This window comes from Coregonus clupeaformis, chromosome 20, assembly GCF_020615455.1.
Source record: "Coregonus clupeaformis isolate EN_2021a chromosome 20, ASM2061545v1, whole genome shotgun sequence".
Classification (NCBI taxonomy): Eukaryota; Metazoa; Chordata; class Actinopteri; order Salmoniformes; family Salmonidae; genus Coregonus; species Coregonus clupeaformis.
In genome coordinates, this window is record NC_059211.1 from 39,000,404 (window position 1) to 39,023,328 (window position 22,925).

Sequence of the window (22,925 nt, forward strand, 5' to 3'; positions counted from 1 at the left end):
AAAGAGACCTCTCATCTCTGGGGGACAGGGTAATACATCATCATTTAGCTGCAGGCTGCAGTCTGGCCATGAGAGGTGGAGTCAGATGACAGAGCAACACAACTAGTGGAAAGGGTCCTCACGCTGATGAACCCAACGTGACCGTATCTAAACCTCTGTTTACCAACGGGTACAGCAGTGAGCACGCTGCAAGCACAGGGAAGTTTCTCTCAACAGACAGAAAAGGAATGTTAAGTATTATGAAACAGAAAAAAACGATAATGAATAATTCATTCTTTATCCCAAAGCCCAGATCTGGGAGACAAGCTGTCTCTCTGACTTTCCTTCTGGTGTTGTTGTTGTTTGCAAACGCGGAGAGATAATAATGTGGATGATGGGTTTACGTTTGATATTATCATAAAGCACTAAATGACACACAGAGACAATTGATCATGGCATGTTTGCATGCGCAATGTAAGATTTTCAATGATAACCTTCAAATTAACTGGCTTTACTAACCATATCTCCTGAGCCACAAGCTGAATAAATGATATAAATGCTACATACCATAGTGCATATAGGAAATACATTCTAGAGCCCATTGGGCTTTTCACTGGCTGTATAGGAGATAGTGGGGGAGAGGTCCATTTCAGTGGAGCTTAAAGCTCAAGAAAATGTAAGGGTTCTAGTGTGCTTGATAATATTTGGAAAGATGCATACATTATTCATGTGTGATTCACATATTTTCTCCCTCTGTGATGATGTTTAGAAAACAGGCCACAGGGATGATACAGAAAAATACATGTTTTTCACGCTTGAACTGCCACAGCAAACACCTCTTTCTCATGTGTATGTGTTCTCTGTGGAAGACTACCATGCTATCTGTGCACTCATCTCATTCCATGCATTACCAGACAAGCATTCTGTTTCTCTTCCCCACCCCATCTCCCCCCTTTTAACAATATATTGCCCTTGAAATGTTGCAGGTGCACTGTGATATTACAACTCTAAATCCATTTAAATATTACAATTGGTGCTACAATACTATTGTGCATTTCTCAAAAAATCCATTTTGCTTGGTTGACATTCTATTTGCACACTGATACACGTTTGTGAGAGGAACACCACCAAGCCATTGGTGTTGTTTTAGTACCACACATATACTAACAGTTTACTACAGTTTCTGCTGCTTGGTCATCTACATTTTCAGACAAACAGATTGCATTTCTTCCAGGTACAAAACAGGAGGACATTTTTATTTTTTTATTTTTTTAAGACACCAAGTGTAAGGGGGGTAAATGCAAAAGTCTGGCTGAGTGGTCTGCTTTGCTTGCCTCTTGTCAAAATTAGACTTTTCTTATTAACTTTCTATAGACCCCTAAAGATTATACCTTTAATTCAACTTCTTTACCACCCCATACTGTTTACAGTGGCTTGCGAAAGTATTCACCCCCTTGGCATTTTTCCTATTTTGTTGCCTTACAACCTGGAATTAAAATTGATTTTTGGGGAGTTTGTATCATTTGATTTACACAACATGCGTACCACTTTGAAGATGCACATTCATTTATTTATTTATTGTGAAACAAACAAGAAATAAGACAAAAAAACAGAAAACTTGAGCATGCATAACTATTCACCCCCCCAAAGTCAATACTTTGTAGAGCCACCTTTTGCAGCAATTATAGCTGCAAGTCTCTTGGGGGTATGTCTCTATAAGCTTGGCACATCTAGCAACTGGGATTTTTGCCCATTCTTCAAGGCAAAACTGCTCCAGCTCCTTCAAGTTGGATGGGTCCCGCTGGTGTACAGCAATCTTTAAGTCATACCACAGATTCTCAATTGGATGGAGGTCTGGGCTTTGACTAGGCCATTCCAAGACATTTAAATGTTTCCCCTTAAACCCAAGTGTTGCTTTAGCAGTATGCTTAGGGTCATTGTCCTGCTGGAAGGTGAACCTCCATCCCAGTCTCAAATCTCTGGAAGACTGAAACAGGTTTCCCTCAAGAATTTCCCTGTATTTAGCGCCATCCATCATTCCTTCAATTCTGACCAGTTTCCTAGTCCCTGCCGATGAAAAACATCCCCACAGCATGATGCTGCCACCACCATGCTTCACTGTGGGGATGGTGTTCTCGGGGTGATGTGACGTGTTGGGTTTGCGCCAGACATAGCGTTTTCATTGATGGCCAAAAAGCTCAATTTTAGTCTCATCTGACCAGAGTACCTTCTTCCATATGTTTGGGGAGTCTCCCACATGCCTTTTGGCGAACACCAAACCACATTTTTTTCTTTAAGCAAAGGCTTTTTTCTGGCCACTCTTCCGTAAAGCCCAGCTCTGTGGAGTGTACGGCTTAAAGTGGTCCTATGGACAGATACTCCAATCTCCGCTGTGGAGCTTTGCAGCTCCTTCAGGGTTATCTTTGGTCTCTTTGTTGCCTCTCTGATTAATGCCCTCCTTGCCTGGTCCATGAGTTTTGGTGGGCGGCTCTCTCGACAGGTTTGTTGTGGTGCCATATTCTTTCCATTTTTTTATAATGGATTTAATATTTTTTATAACCCAAACCTGATCTGTACTTCTCCACAACTTTGTCCCTGACTTGTTTGGAGAGCTCCTATGTCTTCATGGTGCTGCTTGCTTGGTGGTGCCCCTTGCTTAGTGGTGTTGCAGACTCTGGGGCCTTTCAGAACAGGTGTATATATACTGAGATCATGTGACAGATCATGTGACACTTAGATTGCACACAGGTGGACTTTATTTAACTAATTATGTGACTTCTGAAGGTAATTGGTTGCACCAGATCTTATTTAGGGGCTTCATAGCAAAGGGGGTGAATACAAATGCACACACCACTTTTCCATAATTTAATTTTTTAGCATTTTTTAAAACAAGTTATTTTTTTCATTTCACTTCACTGATTTTGACTATTTTGTGTATGTCCATTACATGAAATCCAAATAAAAATCCATTTAAATTACAGGTTGTAATGCAACAAAATAGGAAAAACGCCAAGGGGGATGAATACTTTTGCAAGGCACTGTACAATGTGATTTGGTACATTTATACTACCGGAGTATCCTCATTATCGATAATGATGTATTTTGGAGTAAAACGGAGTGGCTACCTGAGGTGCTATGAAAAATATATATTTTCTTTGCTTTGAGGTAATGGCAGCCATAAAAAGACAACTAGAGGGTAGTCCACTTCAAGCTATTCACATACAGTATCTGAACAACTGTACATAAAGTAACTGCCAAAATAATGGAAACACTTGAGGGATACAAATTATATTAAAAGCAGGTGCTTCCACAAGGTGTGGTTCCTGAGTTAATTAAGCAATTAAAACATTGCATCATGCTTAGGGTCATGTATAAAAATGCTGGGCGGTCCATTATTTTGGCTACCATGGCTATGCCCCCATCCATAGGGCATGAGTGGTCACTGAATGGTTTGATGAGCATGAAAACAATGTGTCATGGCCGTCTCATTTTCTACATTTTTAGTAATTTAGCAGACGCTCTTATCCAGAGCAACTTACAGTTAGTGAGTGCATACATTTTTCATACTGGCCCCCCGTGGGAATCGAACCCACAACCCTGGCGTTGCAAGCGCCATGCTCTACCAACTGAGCTACACGGGACTGTCAACCCAATTGAACACTTATGGGAGATTCTGGAGCGGCGCCTGAGACAGCGTTTTCCACCACCATCAACAAAACACCAAATTATGGAATTTCTCGTGGAAGAATGGTGTTGCATTTCCCCAGTTCCAGACACTTGTAAAACCTATGCCAAGGTGCATTGAAGATGTTCTGGCTCGCGGTGGCTCAACGCCCTATTAAGACACTTTATGTTGGTGTTTCCTTTATTTTGGCAGTTACCTTTATTAATATCCAACCAATGACCAGTTTTAGTGAACTAGTTTGACAAACCTTGTTTTGACCAGAAATGTGATAGTGACTATAGTCTTTAAAATGTGCCTCTATGAAGACCATAATGATGTATAACAGGCTGAGTATGTCAGTCCATACATTCAGTCTTTAAATGACAGGGAAGATTGAGTAAATCTGACGGAGTAAACTCTCCTACCTTAGTCAGTGGGATTGTTGCAATCTCTCCTGCTTTCTCAGACCTGTAAGAAAAGAAACCACAATTGAGATCTGTAATGAACAATATCTCTACTCAAATGATCAGTCATATAAACTCCAGAGAAAAAGTTTACAGACACTTGTCATTGGTTCAGTAGTGCACTATTCCCTATTTTTCCTTGTGTATTGACAGCTGTGATAGGAAATAGAATTCTTAAAAATCCCTAATAAATAGAATTGCAGGAATGTAATGGCGTTGGTGTTGACGTGTTACAGCCTTCATATTGCTGGCACAGGAGAATAAGACATTGAAGAGTGTGGTGTAAAACAGCAGTAAGCTGCTCTACTCCCTTTTCCTCTGCAAACAATTCCTTTGTGCATTGTCCCCACATAATTGCTCTCCCAGGATGAGGAGGCTGATTCCTCTTCACAGTTGGCTGCACACATCTGCATCCCTTGAAACAAACTCCCAGACAGTTGCAGTGGCAGAGCTAATGATTAGTGGTTCACCTTTGGGAGAAATGGGCACAAAGCATCCGTCTGTCTAACGAATCGGCTGATGAAAGATCAAAAGCTCATCTGAAGGTTATGTCCTAGATATACTTTTGTCTACTGCTTTGGTGATTTCTGTGGATTTCAATTAGTTACAAACTAAAACAGATACATTAGGGTGGGCTACATGTATTAAGATAATAAGTGGGAGCTCCAACATCATTAGAAATATCTAATTGCAGGCTTTGTATGGCTTCTAAGGACTGGCTTTTAGCAGGCTGGATTTTCACTACAATTCAACAGCAATTGAATCAGGCTAATGTGTCTCCTGTTATGGAGTAGTAGGTACAACTGGTCAACATCTCACTTGTAGTTTTACACACAGTCACAGGAAGTGTCAAGCTGCCCATAGAGATTGTGTGGGGTATTTCTCCATTCACTTTTTCACACAATGTAAAGTTTCATAAAGGCTTCGCTTCTGGTGAAATGCCTTTGAAATGCAAATAGATTTTCTTGGTAGCCAGAAGGCTATTTTCTCAGGGATGTATCTTTATTTGGAGCAGTTACAGTATGCACAAAATATTTATAACAGTCGGTTGGAGGCAATTTAAATCATTGGGGAGATTATGTAGAGAAAAAAATTGAAACATTGGTTCAATACAATATGGGGTAAAACTATGAATTACTGTGCTTTTATTGTAATTGTAGTCCATTTGTCTTCCTCTGCTCCTGAGCTCATTTCTTAGCAGCTATGCCAAAGGAAAGGAGTGCTGTATGGCCACTGTCAATTGTTGAGGACTGTACATTTCTACTGAATAGGTCTTAGTCACACACACAATCCCTCCACCCATTTATTAGCAGAGTCAGCTAAAGTATGTGTCTCTTTTAGATTCAATTGAAGAGAAAATCACAAGTTTCTCTCAGTGAGATGCTTAAAACATTTAACTAGGGTTCTTGTGAACGAGACAGGTAATACACTACATGACCAATAGTATGTGGACACCTGCTTGTCGAACAGCTCATTCCAAAATCATGGGCATTAATATGGAGTTGGTCCCCCCTTTCCCGCTATAACAGCCTCCACTCTTCTGGGAAGGCTTTCCACTAGATGTTGGAACATTACTGCAGGGGCTTGCTTCCATTCAGCCACAAGAGCATTAGTGAAGTCGGGCACTGATGTTGGGCGATTAGGCCTGGCTCGCAGTCGGCGTTCCAATTCATCCCAAAGGTTTTCGATGGGGTTGAGGTCAGGGCTCTGTGGAGGTCAGTCAAGTTCTTCCACACCGATCTCGACAAACCATTTCTGTATGGACCTCGCTTTGTGCACGGGGGCATTGTCATGCTGAAACAGGAAAGGGCCTTCCCCAAACTGTTGCCACAAAGTTGGAAGCACAGAATCGTCTAGAATGTCATAGCATGCTGTAGCATTAAGATTTCCCTTCACTGGAACTAAGGGGCCTAGCCCGAACCATGAAAAACAGCCCCAGACCATTATTCCTCCTCCACCAAACTTTACAGTTGGCACTAGGCTTTTGGGCAGGTAGCATTGTCCTGGCATCCACCAAACCCAGATTCATCCGTCGGACTGCCAGATGGTGAAACGTGATTTATCACTCCAGAGAATGCGTTTCCACTGCTCCAGAGTCCAATGGCGGCGAGCTTTACACCACACCAGCCGACGCTTGGCATTGCGCATGCTGATCTTAGGTTTGTGTGTGCGGCTGATTGGCTATGGAAACCCATTTAATGAAGCTACAGAAGAACAGTTCTTAAGCTGACGTTGCAACCGAGGACAGACGGTTTTTACACGCTACGCGCTTCAGCACTTGCCGGTCCCGTTCTGTGAGCTTGTGTGGCCTACCACTTTGTGGCTGAGCAGTTGTTGCTCCTAGACTCTTCCACTACACAATAACAGCACTTATAGTTGACCGGGGCAGCTCTAGCAGGGCAGAAATTGTGCCACGTTGAAAGTCACTGAGCTCTTCAGTACGGGCCATTCTACTGCCAATGTTTGTCTATGGAGATTGCATGGCTGTGTGCTCGATTTTACACACCTGTCAGCAACAGGTGTGGCTGAAATAGCCGAATCCACTAATTTGAAGGGGTGTCCACATACTTTTGTATATATAGTGTACTTAGGATGTGATGACATCCTCCATGACTTCCTGTGACTCCGGTGCAAATGAATTTCTCCGGCTTTAATTATTTCTTTCTCAGGACGCCTCTGGAGCCGCCGTCTCTCTCGCCCCGGATTGTGTGAAACGTTCCGTGTCTGACCTCCAATTTTCAAAACGTTCCACAGATTTGCTAAGAAATTGGATGCTCCACATTTTCAATCGAGCCCAGATACCCTCGTGGTTTTGTCCCCCAAGTCTTTGTCAAATTTTCTGTGGAATAAGCAAAACCAAATGTGGGCGCACTTCTGCTGACAGAAACAATCAGTGTTTGGGTCTGAATAAGCAGGCTGGGTATGTTCACAGTGGAGCTTTAGTTCTGCCTACACTATCATAAAGCCATGTCTGTCTGCCGAGTCCGAGCCTCATGAGCTACTGCAGTTCTGCACTTCAGGAGCTGTGTACAACAATCACTCCATGACCTTGGAGTAGAAAAACAATTTGGGTGTAGATGTGGGGATGTAATCCTTTCAAATCCCTCTGCAAAGGTAAGTAAATCCTGCTAAACATTCTCTTCCCATCAGGGATACCTTTCCCTTCATCACCATCCTAGAGGCAGGATGATGTGAGGCTAAGGGAACGGGGTGTTGGAGACATGGTAGCAGAGGGGGGACGGCAGATTTACTGCTAACGGTTGAAATCTCGTCAAAACACTGTCCAAGCTGTCAGGGGAAAACACACAACAAAACAAACAGGCCTGGATTTAACTACTACTGTACTTGTGCTTTAAAGCCACTCATAAACACACATACACACACCAACCCCCCACCATAAAGTGATATGCTGTTGATTTGTAAAGAGCAGCTGGATCTTTAATACTGAAATGTCAAGGACAATCAAAACAAAATTAGGATCACCGCTACCTCCACCCACACATACACATAGGGAAAAGGGCATCTGTTTGGTAAATATAGACAGTTATGACTCCAGTTGTTTTATTACGTATTCTCCATGTGCTGGCAGACTGTTTGCATGGTGTAGGTCCCCTGTAGCTCAGTTGGTAGAGCATGGCGCTTGCAACGCCAGGGTTGTGGGTTCGTTTCCCACGGGGGGCCAGTATGAAAAATGTATGCACTCACTAACTGTAAGTCGCTCTGGATAAGAGCGTCTGCTAAATGACTAAAATGTAAAATGTGTAAGAATAGCTGATCCTTGTTACGGTGACTGGCAGACACTGGCCTTTAGGGGGCACTGTTGCTCTCTGGAAGCACCAATACCAAGATGCTACAGAGCATAAGACACCTGTCAATAGCATTCGGAGCCATTTTGAGCAAAAATACTAACAAAACGTTTCAAATTCAATAAATGTGAAGTTATCATATTGAAAATAACAGTTTTGCAGGTCAACATGATCCAAATGGCAGAATACCTGTTTAACCTCTCTTTACAACTGAATTGATACAACTGATTTTATACTATTGACATATTTATGAGTGTTTATGTATAAGTGGCCCTGTCTTTGACCTATGCATAAATGGATAGTAGCGATATCATGCCATGTTTGATCAAAAACAATACCCTTGAGCCACTTTGCTTTACATTAACTTGACAAAACAAGCAATGCTCTATAAACGTAAATCCCTTCTCATTACCAATTGACTGCTAGTTTTAAGTGAGTACAAGGTGCATGCATGTTATAGCATTGGTGTGTGGATTGGTTGTGAGAATTCCCCTACTTTGAATGTCATGTTGTTGAGGACTTTCCACCAGAGCAGTGACAGTCAGTGGAAATGAAGCAGGACTGGAGGGGAATACATTTCCTCATTGTATTTTATCTCTGAGGCAAACCCTGACACTTGGTCCCCAACCAACCCCAGGGGTTTGCTATTCCCCAACCTTACACAAACAACACTGAATAATTAATCTTAATCTCGCCTGATATATAATACATCCAACCATCCGCCCACACGCTCTCATGTACAGATGAAACCAGGACATAAGAATATAAATAAATACAACCCTGTATGGATTGTAAAATGGCTTGAGTGTCAGAAAGCTGGCTGAATCATTGAGCCTGAGGAACTAGAAGACATCGACTGGGCACATCACATCTTATGCCTTCAACCATGAAGAGAGGAAGAGGACAGAAACAAAAACATTCTGTGTACACTCTCTTTCTGCCTAACTAGTTTTCATTGCCTAATTCATGTCTTGGTGCAAACTGCCACAAACCCTGTTCTGGTGCTTCATCTGTTCCTTCTATTGGAAGTGGAGGCAGGCATGGCCACACAAGTTACCAGAGGAGAAAGTGCATCAAGACTATGCAGTAATAAACTATCACCACAGTTTCCATGGAAATCTAATTCAAACAAAAAAAAATTATACAAAAAGCAAGGAGGACCAAGGCACTCTTCATATAATTAAAATGCCTTTATTTGTATGGCATTTTCAATGGAACAAAGATTTTAAAACTCTGATGTTTCGGCAGCATAGCCTTAATCTGAAATGCATTAGAGTTTTACAATCTTTGTTCCATTGAACATGCCCATACAAATAAAGGCATTTTAATTATACGAAGAGTATCTTGGTCCTCCTTTCCTTTTGATGACCAATTTAACCCTTTTACCAAAGAGCAACTTCTATCTACAATGACCTACTGTGTACCCTAGAAGCGTTTCCTTCAAAATAAAATAAAAGTAATACACTTAATTTCATAATATTTCAGAAATCAAAAACCATTGACAATCAATCCTTTTACAGTGAAAGAAGCAAAGGGATGCTCATCAAAGGCTCTAATAGCACTTTAGAGCAAATCAAATCAAATCAAATCATGTAATAAAGTCGTGTGTGCACGGTGAAACAGATGCTGCTATTTGACTAACCAACTTTCCTTAGTGAGGCTGGCTAGCGGTACTATACAGTACACCACACAGGGACACACTATTATATACTGAACAAAAATATAAACGCAACATGTAAAGTGTTGGTCCCATGTTTCATTAGCTGAAATAAAAGATCCCCGAAATGTTCCATAAGCACAAAAAGCTTATTTCTCTAAAATGTTGTGCACAAATTTGTTTAAATCCCTGTTAGTTAATATTTCTCCTTTACCAAGATAATCCATCCACCTGACAGGTGTGGCATATCAAGAAGCTGATTAAACAGCATGATCATTACACAGGTGCACCTTGTGCTGGGAACAATAAAAGGCCACTCTAAAATGTGCCGTTTTGTCACACAACACAATGCCACAGAGGTCGCAAGTTTTGAGGGAGCATGCAATTGGAATGCTGACTGCAGGAATGTCCACCAGAGCTGTTGAATGTTAATTTCTCTACCATAAGCCGCCTCTAACGTCGTTGGCAGGTCCAGCGGCCTCGCAACCGCAGACCATGTTTAACCATGTCAGCCCAGGACCTCCACATCCGGAATTTCTGCACAAACTGTCAGAAATCGTCTCAGGGAAGCTCATCTGCGTGCTCGTTGTCCGCACCAGGGTCTTGACTTGACTGCAGTTCGGCGTCGTAACCGACTTCAGTGGGCAAATGCTCACCTTCGATGGCCACTGGCACGCTGGAGAAGTGTGTTCTTCAAGGATGAATCCCGCTTTCAACTGTACCGAGCAGATGGCAGACAGCGTGTATGGCGTCGTGTGGGCGAGCGGTTTGCTGAGGTTAACGTTGTGAACAGAGTGCCCCATGGTGGTGATGGGGTTATGGTATGGGCAGGCATAAGCTACGGACAACGAACACAATTGCATTTTATCGATGCACAGAGATACCGTGACGAGATCCTGAGGCCCATTGTCATGCCATTCATCCGCCGCCATCACCTCATGTTTCAGCATGATTATGCACGGCCCCATATCATAAGGATCTGTACACAATTACTGGAAGCTGAAACTGTCCCAGTTCTTCCATGGCCTGCATACTCACCAGATATGTCATCCATTGAGCATATTTGGGATGCTCTGGATCGACGTGTACGACAGCGTGTTACAGTTCCCGCCAATATCCAGCAACTTCACACAGCCATTGAAGCGGAGTGGGACAACATTCCACAGGCCACAATCAACAGCCTGATCAACTCTATGCGAAGATCTGTCGCGCTGCATGAGGAAAATGGTGGTCACACAAGATACTGACTGGTTTTCTGATCCACAACTTTTTTTAAGGTATCTGTGACCAACAGATGCATATCTGTATTCCCAGTTATGTGAAATCCATTCCTTATATGAACTGTAACTCTTTGAAGTTATAGGGTCTGTGACAGAATCTGCAGAAAAGAGTGTATGAAATATAGTACTGTACTCACTCCTCCAGGGAGATGTTGGAGTAGACCATGGAGTAGGCTGTTGGAGAGGACTCAGAGATGACACCACTTGTAGTGTTCACCACACCTTCCTCCATAACCCTCTGAACTGACATCTGGGGGACGATCTCCAAAACAGCCCAGCACCTGATAGAGAGAGAGCGAGAGAGCGAGAGAGAGAGAGAGCGAGAGAGAGAGAGAGAGAGAGAGAGAGAGAGAGAGAGAGAGAGAGAGAGAGAGAGAGAGACAGAGAACGATAGAGAGAGAGAACGATAGAGAGAGAGAGAGAAGATGAGAGAGAGAATGAGAGAGAGAGAGACAGATAGAGAGAACGATAGAGAGAGAGAAAACGAGAGAGAACGAGAGAGAGAGCGAGAGAGAGACAGATAGAGAGAACGATAGAGAGAGAAAACGAGAGAGAACAAGAGAGAGAGAGGGGAGATAATAAAATAATGAGAGAATGAGAGTAATATAAACTCAGTAAAAAAAGAAACGTCCTCTCACTGTCAACTGCGTTTATTTTCAGCAAACCTAACATGTGTAAATATTTGTATGAACATAACAAGATTAATCAACTGAGACATAAACTGAACAAGTTCCACAGACATGTGACTAACATAAATTGAATAATGTGTCCCTGAACAAAGGGGGGGTCAAAATCAAAAGTAACAGTCAGTATCTGGTGTGGCCACCAGCTTCATTAAATACTGCAGTGCATCTCCTCCTCATGGACTGCACCAGATTTGCCAGTTGCTGTGAGATGTTACCCCACTCTTCCACCAAGGCACCTGCAAGTCCCGGAAATTTCTGGGGGGAATGGCCCTTGCCCTCACCCTCTGATCCAACAGGTCCCAGACGTGCTCAATGGGATTGAGATCCGGGCTCTTCGCTGGCCATGGCAGAACACTGACATTCCTGTCTTGCAGGAAATCACGCACAGAACGAGCAGTATGGCTGGTGGCATTGTCATGCTGGAGGGTAATGTCAGGATGAGTCTGCAGGAAGGGTACCACATGAGGGAGGAGGATGTCTTCCCTGTAACACACAGCGTTGAGATTGCTTGCAATGACAACAAGCTCAGTCTGATGATGCTGTGACACACCGCCCCAGACCATGACGGACCCTCCACCTCCAAATCGATCCCGCTCCAGAGTATAGGCCTCAGTGTAACGCTCATTCCTTTGACGATAAACGCGAATCCGACCATCACCCCTGGTGAGACAAAACCGTGACTCGTCAGTGAAGAGCACTTTTTGCCAGTCCTGTCTGGTCCAGCGACGGTGGGTTTGTGCCCATAGGCGACGTTGTTGCCGGTGATGTCTGGTGAGGACCTGCCTTACAACAGGCCTACAAGCCCTCAGTCCAGCCTCTCTCAGCCTATTGTGGACAGTCTGAGCACTGATGGAGGGATTGTACGTTCCTGGTGTAACTCTGGCAGTTGTTGTTGCCATCCTGTACCTGTCCCGCAGGTGTGATGTTTGGATGTACCGATCCTGTGCAGATGTTGTTACATGTGGTCTGCCACTGAGAGGACGATCAGCTGTCCGTCCTGTCTCCCTGTAGCGCTGTCTTAGGCGTCTCACAGTACAGACATTGCAATTTATTGCCCTGGCCACATCTGCAGTCCTCATGCCTCCTTGCAGCATGCCTAAGGCACGTTCACGCAGATGAGCATGGACCCTGGGCATCTTTCTTTTGGTGTTTTTCAGAGTCAGTAGAAAGGCCTCTTTAGTGTCCTAAGTTTTCATAACTGTGACCTTAATTGCCTACCGTCTGTAAGCTGTTAGTGTCTTAACGACCGTTCCACAGGTGCATGTTCATTAATTGTTTATGGTTCATTGAACAAGCATGGGAAACAGTGTTTAAACCCTTTACAATGAAGATCTGTGAAGTTATTTGGATTTTTTATGAATTATCTTTGAAAGACAGGGTCCTGAAAAAGGGAAGTTTCTTTTTTTGCTGAGTTTAGATATAGAGAGACAGACATTGAGAGATTATTAATTGGGTAATTTCCGTCTCTTTCATGTTGGTTGACAAGTGTGACATCTCAACATACAGTATTATTTCTGTCCTCAAATGAAAACAAACGAGTCGACAATATGTAACACAGAAAATAAAGGACAAAGCCAAATTGCTTTCTATTACAGATAAATGGTTCTTACACCAGAGACATATTGAAAGAATTCTAATATAAAAACATATACAGTGCATTCGGAAAGTATTCAGACCCCTTGACTTTTTCCACATTTTGTTACGTTTCAGCCTCATTCTAAAATTGATTATATTGTTTTTTCCCTCATCAATCTACACACAATACCCCATAATGACAAAGCGAAAACATGTATTAAAAATAAAAAAAAGTATTCAGACCTTTTACTCAGTACTTTGTTGAAGCACCTTTCCTTTGGCAGCGATTACAGCCTCGAGGCTTCTTGGGTATGATGCTACAAGCTTGGCACACCTGTTTTTGGGGAGTTTCTCCCATTCTTCTCTGCAGATCCTCTCAAGCTCTGTGATCAATGGAAACAGGATGCACCTGAGCTCAATTTCGAGTCTCATAGCAAAGGGTCTGAATACTTATGTACGGTAAATAAGGTATCTGTTTTTAATTTGTAATACATTTACAAAAATTTCTAAAAACCTGTTTTTGCTTTGTCATTATGGGGTATTGTGTGTAGATTGATGAGCATTTTTTTTATTTAATAAATTTTAGAATAAGGCTGTAATGTAACAAAATCTGGAAAAAGGGAAGGGTTCTGAATATATGTAATTCTATATCCTTGCACTGACACAGCACCATGACAACCCTGTTGTCTAAAGACTCGGGGTGCATTGCTTGTTTGCTTGTTTCTACATCTCACTGTTTAACAGAATCATGTACAGTCTGCCACTGACTACACATAACATTGCATCCACTAGTGACAAGAAGCAACTGAACAGGTAATTGACATTTCCTATAAACACAGCATACTGTCTTGGACAGAACATCTGACAAAACTACTAGACTCAGAGTCATCCATCTGTCACAAGCGTTCTCCTTTTTCTCAACCGGTTAGACACTATGGATATACAGTAGGTATGATACGCCTCAGCAAAGGCCTATACTGTATGTAGCAGCTGACAAGTATACTGTGTACGGTAGATACATTTGATGGGTACATGTTAGTTTTTCATATGGTTAAGGAAGTTTCACTACTTCAATCACCGGCACTATATGCTTTAATTTAATTCCTCCAACATGTATGCATGTGTCTGTGTCATCATGCTTTCTATCTTGTTCTATAGACATATTTCACACTTCAGTAGACTTCAACCCAGGCAGAGCAAGCCTGTCAGTGGTCTAAGGCACTGCATCGCAGTGCTAGCTGTGCCACTAGAGATCCTGGTTTGAATCCAGGCTCTGTCGTGGCCGGCCGCGACCGGGAGACCCATGGGGCGGCGCACAATTGGCCCAGCGTCGTCCAGGGTAGGGGAGGGAATGGCCGGATGTAGCTCAGTTGGTTGAGCATGGCGTTTGCAACGCCAGGGTTGTGGGTTCGATTCCCATGGGGGGCCAGTATGAAAAATATAAAAAATAATGTATGCACTCACTAACTGTAAGTCGCTCTGGATAAGAGCGTCTGCTAAATGACTAAAATGTAAATGTAAACAAATCAAAGATAACTCAATTTCTCTAGATAAATGGACCATATACTGTATTACTTGTGTGGTACGAAGGCCATTTTGGGCACATAAGATTATCTAGCTACAGATCTTTTGCTCTAGATTTTACCTGGAAATTTGAGATAGTAACGGGTCAATGCCTTGTGTCATTCATTCTGCAGCCTGGCTGTGATAGAATAGATCACCAAACAGGGTCTACCACGCTCTCTCTAGTTCCCCCCTCTCCCCCTCTCCCCCTCTCCCTCCCTCTCTCTCTCTCGCCATCAGTGATAAATGTTGTAGCATTCTCAGTCCAAATTGAGGGAAAATCAAACCCTGTTGACTATCTGTTGGGGAGGCCAACATGCTTTTGTGGAGCCATAATCCCAACACGTTTATTGAACTAGGGGTGAGTGAGGTTTCAAGGAAAGAATCAGCACAGGAATCAATATAGTTACACAGAAGTATATTCCCTGATTTAAACTGGGGCATAACTGGGGAGGAATACTCTGAATATGTGTGGCGGAAACGATAGCACTAAAGTTGGAATCAGATGGAGATTGCAGTTGCCATCATTACTGAAAAAAAATGCAATGTCAGTGAGGGCAAATTAAATAACTTTCTAATTCGCAACTAAATACAAAAAAACAATAACAACAGCTCAGCTTACCATGAACCCCCCCACCCCACAGGATGTTTTTCAATGACTATTCATGCTTAGCCCTTACAATCAGATGCACTCCAGCTGTCCTTGTCATGCGCGCTCCTTGTGCATTGATAGAATAAACATTTTTATTCTCTTCACAAATGGCAAACTCATCACGCGTATCACATTTCCATGGCTTGACACAAGGTAATTAACTCCAGAATCATAAAGATATACATTTTTTACTACTAATCTGTCACTGAAATATTATGTGAGAATCTGATCCATCAAGTCAATTGATTAAAGGTGCAATATGCAGAAATCACATACATTCGAATAGTTCGCCTAATTTCAGTTTATGTGACAAAACAAGCAATGTTTAGTGTAGAGAATCATTGTACTATCTAAACCACTTTGAAATATATTTTCAATAACCAAAAATATTGTATTTTCAGCTGTTTGAAAATGGTGTACAAAACCGAGAGTAAAAGACGCAAAAACAAAAGTTAAAAACGGGAAGCATAGAAAAAGCTAACATAGAACAGATCTACCGCTTCTTATACTTGCTTCAACGAGGATGACAGATCTATAACAGACATTTCCATGTGAATTTGGTCGGGTCGCCCAAAAAATGACATATTGCAGCTTTATGGCATTATTCATACATACTTTTCAAACATTCAGTCACTTATTGATATTATGCTAACATTATAAAAGCAACTAGAGGAGACAATGGCCTGTTCTTAAACGTTTTTTCTTCTTTTTTTTCTGGTCATCGTCACACCCGTCTCTCCTGTAACTTCTCCCAGGGAAACACCCAAGACTAGCTAGCATGATACTTGAAACCTATGCTGTCATTTAGTCACTAGATGGGTTAAGAAAACGACATACTGTATGTTTGGAACCTTAAAGAACTAAACACAACTCTACAACTGGAAAAAAAACTTCTGGGTCCGTTTTTTAAAACGTACATCACTCAAATACACTTTTTGTTTATAACTCGGTGAAACATGGTCGGACTGGATTGTTTTTTTGCAGGGAGCTCATCCTCGTCATTAGGAACATGCTGATTTCACTACTTCATTCTAGCTTCTGTCTTCTCTGAGAGAATGGCCGTTACTTTTGCCCCGTGTTACAGTCCTTTCATCCCGGCTCTCCCCTAAATGTTTGAGTCTTAAAACCCTGTGTCAGCCAAGCTCCCTGACACAACCTGCAAATCAATGCCATCTAAACTGTGAGGGGAAATATCGCAGTGCTAACCTTTCCATGGTCAGAAATGATTATAAGTCCAATTCCTTCTAATGACTCTAATTCTGCCTCCTAATGGGCCCTTTAACTGTGGGGGGCCTTGTAGTGGTACATTGTGAAATGCCCTCTTACATCTATCAGTGTGTCACTTCTCAAACATCCCCAGATTTATAGACATGTTTAATGGAAATGGGTGGTTCTTTGATGGCTTAGGGACTGTTTATCAGAGGTTCACTGCTTGGCTGTAGGAGCTGTGCTCTCTAGATGTACTCTAGGTGATAAAGGGGGTCACATTTCAAATCACGTGAGTGTACTGCAATAGCTCATCAGTGGCAGTCTTCGCAGTAGGCGTTCTCCCGTTGATCAATGATTAGTCCACACTCGCCTACGTGTTCATTAATGAAGTGCCACCGGCGCCGGCTCACACTGCGACTGGCACGCTGATGACTCAATTATTTGCCACGTACTGTAGGACGCCATCTACTTTAAAGGCCCAGGGCAGTCAAAAACGTGATTTATATATATTGATATATATTATATATATTACCACACTATGAGGTTGGAATAATACTGTGAAATTGTGAAAAAGATGATAATGTCCTTTTAGTGTAAGAGATGTTTGAAGACCGGCTGAAATTTCAGCCTGTTGTGGTGGCTTGATATCAGACCAATAAGAAAGAGTTCCAAACTTCTCTGCCAATATCAGCTACTTTTAAGTGTTCCCCTCCTCAGACTACTCCCAGACAGTCCTGGCAAAATTGTTGCTTGGAACATTACTATTTTCTAAGACGCTACTTTTGTTTATTATTTTAACCATTTTAATTTAAAACAATCATAGTAAGGTACTTAATTGTTACCCAGAATTTGATTTGATATTGAGAAAAAAATGGCTGCATTGGACCTTTAAGCAAACTGAATCAAAACCAGGGAGCATAAGCCGCATCATTTGTTTGAAATCGTTTTTTTTGGCCTATGAGATGACAAAGGAGCCGAACGTTAGGCAATGAAAGTGCGTTCTACAAGGTGGCTCAGGGCACAGACCTTATTGCTCATTGATCTAGGTAAATCAAAGATGGGTAAGGTGGAAGGTACAGATTGGTTAAGAAGATTGATATTACATAAACTGTCTAGAGCCTCGGTGCTGAGTTTAAATCCTGTGATGGCAATTAAAACAGTTGATTGCTGTGGTGCAGCTGATCATTCCCTTCAAAACAAATTGCTCTATTACCATCAAATTCACCAGCTTTCCTCATGTCTAATTCACTTTGCTATTTTCCCAGTTAGATATGGACTAATGGGGCTTGGATAGTAGGATGGAGTATCTAAAATAGTTAACGAAACTCATAAAGTAGATGCATTACAGAGCTGACTCATGGGAACTGGTGGACAGGGAAGTGATGGCGGTGTGGCTGATGTTTCCCCCATGCAGTAAGTGCAGTAATTAGACAGTGACAGTGGGCAGGGACAGGGTCTAAGGCAGCAGTGGCTGTGAGGAACACAACATAGTGTAGGGACAGGGTTGGCAGAGGGCCCAGGCTGTGGTTGCTTGGCCTGTGTTGGGAAGCCAGAGGACATGGGTTCCCACTGCCGACAGACATACAGTGAGGGAAAAAAGTATTTGATCCCCTGCTGATTTTGTATGTTTGCCCACTGACAGACATGATCAGTCTATAATTTTAATGGTAGGTTTATTTGAACAGTGAGAGACAGAATAACAACCAAAAAATCCAGAAAAACGCATGTCAAAAATGTTATAAATTGATTTGCATTTTAATGAGGGAAATAAGTATTTGACCCCTCTGCAAAACATTACTTAGTACTTGGTGGCAAAACCCTTGTTGGCAATCACAGAGGTCAGACGTTTCTTGTAGTTGGCCACCAGGTTTGCACACATTTCAGGAGGGACTTTGTCCCACTCCTCTTTGCAGATCTTCTCCAAGTCATTAAGGTTTCAAAGCTGACGTTTGGCAACTCGAACCTTCAGCTCCCTCCACAGATTTTCTATGGGATTAAGGTCTGGAGACTGGCTAGGCCACTCCAGGACCTTAATGTGCTTCTTCTTGAGCCACTCCTTTGTTGCCTTGGCCGTGTGTTTTGGGTCATTGTCATGCTGGAATACCCATTCACGACCCATTTTCAATGCCCTGGCTGAGGGAAGGAGGTTCTCACCCAAGATTTGACGGTACATGGCCCTGTCCATCGTCAAGTTCTGGGCTGATTCCTCACCGTTCTCATGATCATTGCAACTCCACGAGGTGAGACTTGCATGGAGCCCCAGGCCGAGGGTGATTGACAGTTATTTTGTGTTTCTTCCATTTGCGAATAATCGCACCAACTGTTGTCACCTTCTCATCAAGCTGCTTGGCGATGGTCTTGTAGCCCATTCCAGCCTTGTGTAGGTCTACAATCTTGTCCCTGACATCCTTGGAGAGCTCTTTGGTCTTGGCCATGGTGGAGAGTTTGGAATTTGATTGATTGATTGCTTCTGTGGACAGGTGTCTTTTATACAGGTAACAAACTGAGATTAGGAGCACTCCCTTTAAGAGTGTGCTCCTAATCTCAGCTCGTTACCTGTATAAAAGACACCTGGGAGACATAAATCTTTCTGATTGAGAGGGGGTCAAATACTTTTTCCCTCATTAAAATGCAAATCAATTTATAACATTTTTGACATGCGTTTTTCTGGATTTTTGTTTTGTTATTCTGTCTCTCACTGTTCAAATAAACCTACCATTAAAATTATAGACTGATCATTTCTTTGTCAGTGGGCAAACGTACCAAATCAGTAGGGGATCAAATACTTTTTTCCCTCACTGTACAGGGCCGGGTGATGACATAAATAAACAACCAACACAACACAGGGCCTGCAGCCTGGATGGCATGGCATATCCTGGGCCCGGCTACAACAGCTGGGAAAGTGTCAACAGACTCATGCCACAGCCATCGCCCTCCTTTGCCAAAAACCCACACAAATCAACCACTGGCGACACAAACAACTCACCACCCATACTTACATGGGAGTTAAACAGGCCCTAGTCTAATTATAAAAAAATAAATAAACCCCAAAACAGATTAGACAATTAGAGTACAGTTTCCTATTGCTAACAGTGGACATGAAAAAGGAACATTGCTGAGATATCAAATAAAACAATGGGTCTTCAGGCAAAGCAGGGAAAAGGTGTTACTGACATTTGGAGAAATTGAAATGAAAAACAGAAACTGAAATATGCTTAATAATCATTATTTGGACACAAGGGGCAGAACACAGGGTATGCAAAGAAAGTAATGGACAACATCTCCAACTGTTGATTTCTGCACTTCGGGAGCAGTGCTGTGGAGATTTATCTGTTAATTTGTTGTGGCTATGCTTGAGCAAGCCCAACATAAGACCATTTCTATTTTATTCCACTGTTCTCTTGCTCTGAAAGGCTGCACTATAGAATTATGTTCAGGGTGATAATTATACATCAAAATTATGGTCTGACAAGATGTCAAGTTCGGCCAAGACCTCCTGGAAGGCGTTGAATGAAAGAGCTGCAAATAACGCTAACTCTAGCTTGGATGAACTACAATGAATTGAAGGAAGTACGTGTGTGTGTGTGTGCGCGCGTGCGTGCGTGCGTGCTCGATCCTAACACATGTGCAGTCCAACTCAAAGCCATTAACCACTTATTGATGCATTACCAAACAGAACATCAGGATATTTGTCTCACACTCCAGGTAATTACATTCTATGTGAGTCTCTGTGGAAGTGCTCTTTAAAGATAGTCCTGCCATATGACACATCTCAATACCACAGTCACAGCATGGAAAGACCATTTCCCTTTTCATAACTAGTGGACATTATGCATCCTATTGGCGCTGATGAGGTGTGTTGTTGTTGTTGTTGTTGTTGTTGTTGTTGTTGGTGGTGGTGTTGTTGTTGTTGGTGGTGTTGTTGTTGTTGGTGGTTATGTTTTTAATTGTTTATTTTATTTAATAAAAAATAATTGTAAAATGTAGGGGGGTAGATTATTTTATTTTTTTCGGGGGTAGATCATCTTTAATATTGCAGATAGATTGTAACTTCTATCAATGTAATTGTCTGCATCACTTCCAATCCCCCATATGTATTTTTTTCTCGCATATATATATATATATATATATATATATATATATATATATATATATATACACATATACATACATACATACATACATACATACATAAATACATACATATATACACATACATATACATTTCCTTTTTTAAAATATATTTCCCTTTATTACTTTCCAACCCCACCACCCCTTCCCTAATTGGAGTAAACTAGTGAACAACAATGCTTAGGCCTCTACTTCCAGCTTCTACATACTATATACATTTTATGGACACAGTCAATTTTACAATAATTCTATTTTGTTTGTTTTTACTCCTGAACTTCCTCTACCCTCAACCTCTCCGATCATTTTCATGATGTCCATCCGGTTTGCTTCTATATGCCATATCTTTCTAACTGTGCTCTTTCACAAAACCTCTCAACCTATAACCTATATACTTATTATGGACACAGTATGCTTACATTATTAGTTATCTTGTTGTTATTAGTTGTTGTTAGTTGTTATTAGTCCCGTCCTTCAACTCAACACCACCCATCTATCTCATAACACCATCCATATTGGATTTCTATTTGCCATATATTTTTCAACTGTACTGTGATGTTTCACAAAAGTTCTGAACCCTTCTATCTCATTGTTTCTACAGATTGTAAATTGAAAATAAACATTTTTTATAAATATATTATTGATCGATTGACTATGACTTTTCAGATCACCCAGTAGTGCTATCTGCAGGGTTAGCTCCAGGTAAATATTGCAATCCTTCAGCCATTTCTGGACCTGTGACCAAAAACAAGCTACAAATGGACAGTACCAAAACAAATGATCTAATGATTCCGTCTCTTCACAGCAAAATCTGCAGAGCTGGGAAGATTGCATCCCCCATATAAATAACATTCTATTGGTAGCAAGAATTTTGTATAATAATTGGTGTTGGTGTTGTTGTTGGTTGTGTTGTTATTGTTGGTGTTGTTGTTGTTGTTGGTGGTGGTGTTATTGTTGTTGGTGGGGTTGTTGTTGTGTGGAGGAGGAGATGTAAGGAGAGTGGCTCGAGCTGTTCTGATTAACTTCCCTTTGTCACCAAAAGACCAGATGCAGCCAATTTGCGGGATGCAAATGAAGCAGACAGAGAATATGTTACCGTGCTGAAAGAAGTGATGGGTGCCGACAGGAGAGATAAACTTCACAGTGGCAACAGCGCTAAAATTATTGCTAAGAGTGCCGCGTGAGACTGACGCCTCCGGAGAATGAATGGGCCAAGCAGAGCACAGTTAAATAAAACGGTAATCACCAGCTCCAAATAAACAAATACGGATGGAACAAATGTAGCAAATCAAATAAAGTTCTGCGTAGACAAGAACTACTGCTTGCCGAGCATAAGATTGCTGAACCAAACAGTAATATACAAAGATAAATATATAGACTGTGCAGGCATAAAACAAAAAGAGGGACAGCACAAAATACTCGGTTCATTAGAATATCCAATGTAATCAACCACTGAAACGGAAGTTCCTTTTTCTGTATACTATAAAATATACAAAATACAATTACAGTGTTGAGTAATGAATTATTGGCTATACAATACGTTTACATTATAATAGTTTTCAGAACATAGCAAGTACTGTATAGCGTCATTTAGTGTTGTGTCCAATTTTACTAAAAGGTGTGGATGCCACTTCTGTTACTTAACCTCTTTATGTTGTTTATCCTTTCTGTCTCGATCCTTCTCTTTCCCTCTGCTCTGTATATTGGAGTCTTTTTTAAAATCTATACTAAGATGTCAGAAAATCTAGTATTGTTGTTGAATGTTAAATGTAGTGTGGCGATGAGCTGTGGTCTTCAGAGGCGCTGTGATGGTGGAGGTTGATAAACGATGGGTTAGGAGGGAAAAGTCTACTGCTGGCGAATCAGCAGCCCAGCTCCATCTCCAGTGGCTGATGGGAGTTTATCTCCTGGATCAAACTCCTTTCGTTTCATCTGCTTCAACATAATTGCTTTCACTCTCTCTCGAGTAACAAAGCACTGATTGCAAACTCAATAGTTTCTTTACACATGATTAGATGCAACGGAGGCCCTTTTGAAAAACTTTGGCAGTACTTTAGTGAGAGAGACATCAAAGACAAAGAACACTCCAGTGCCCGTCTGAAGCCCCACTCCTTCCCGCTTTGTCTGTTCCAATGTTTGTGCTGCAGACATTTACATTGTGGAAAAAAACCAGGAGACTGACTATCATTTTACTGGGCCTCTCTGTGGTCTGAGGTGGTGCCAGTCTTACAGGAGCATATCATATTGGGACTCACTGGGTTG

At 41.8% G+C, this 22,925-nt stretch overlaps 1 protein-coding gene across 2 annotated transcripts in view; it reads right to left on the bottom strand.

Moving 5' to 3' along the window:
* Positions 1–22,925, bottom strand: part of si:ch211-51h4.2 — a 105,303-nt gene that overhangs the window by 13,291 nt on the left and 69,087 nt on the right. For both annotated transcript variants that reach the window (XM_041839269.1, XM_041839268.1), the window contains 2 exons: positions 10,988–11,131; positions 4,069–4,111 (listed from right to left, as the gene is read on the bottom strand). In XM_041839269.1, coding sequence (XP_041695203.1) covers positions 4,069–4,111; positions 10,988–11,131 — 187 coding nt within the window. The remainder of the gene's footprint in view (positions 1–4,068; positions 4,112–10,987; positions 11,132–22,925) is intronic.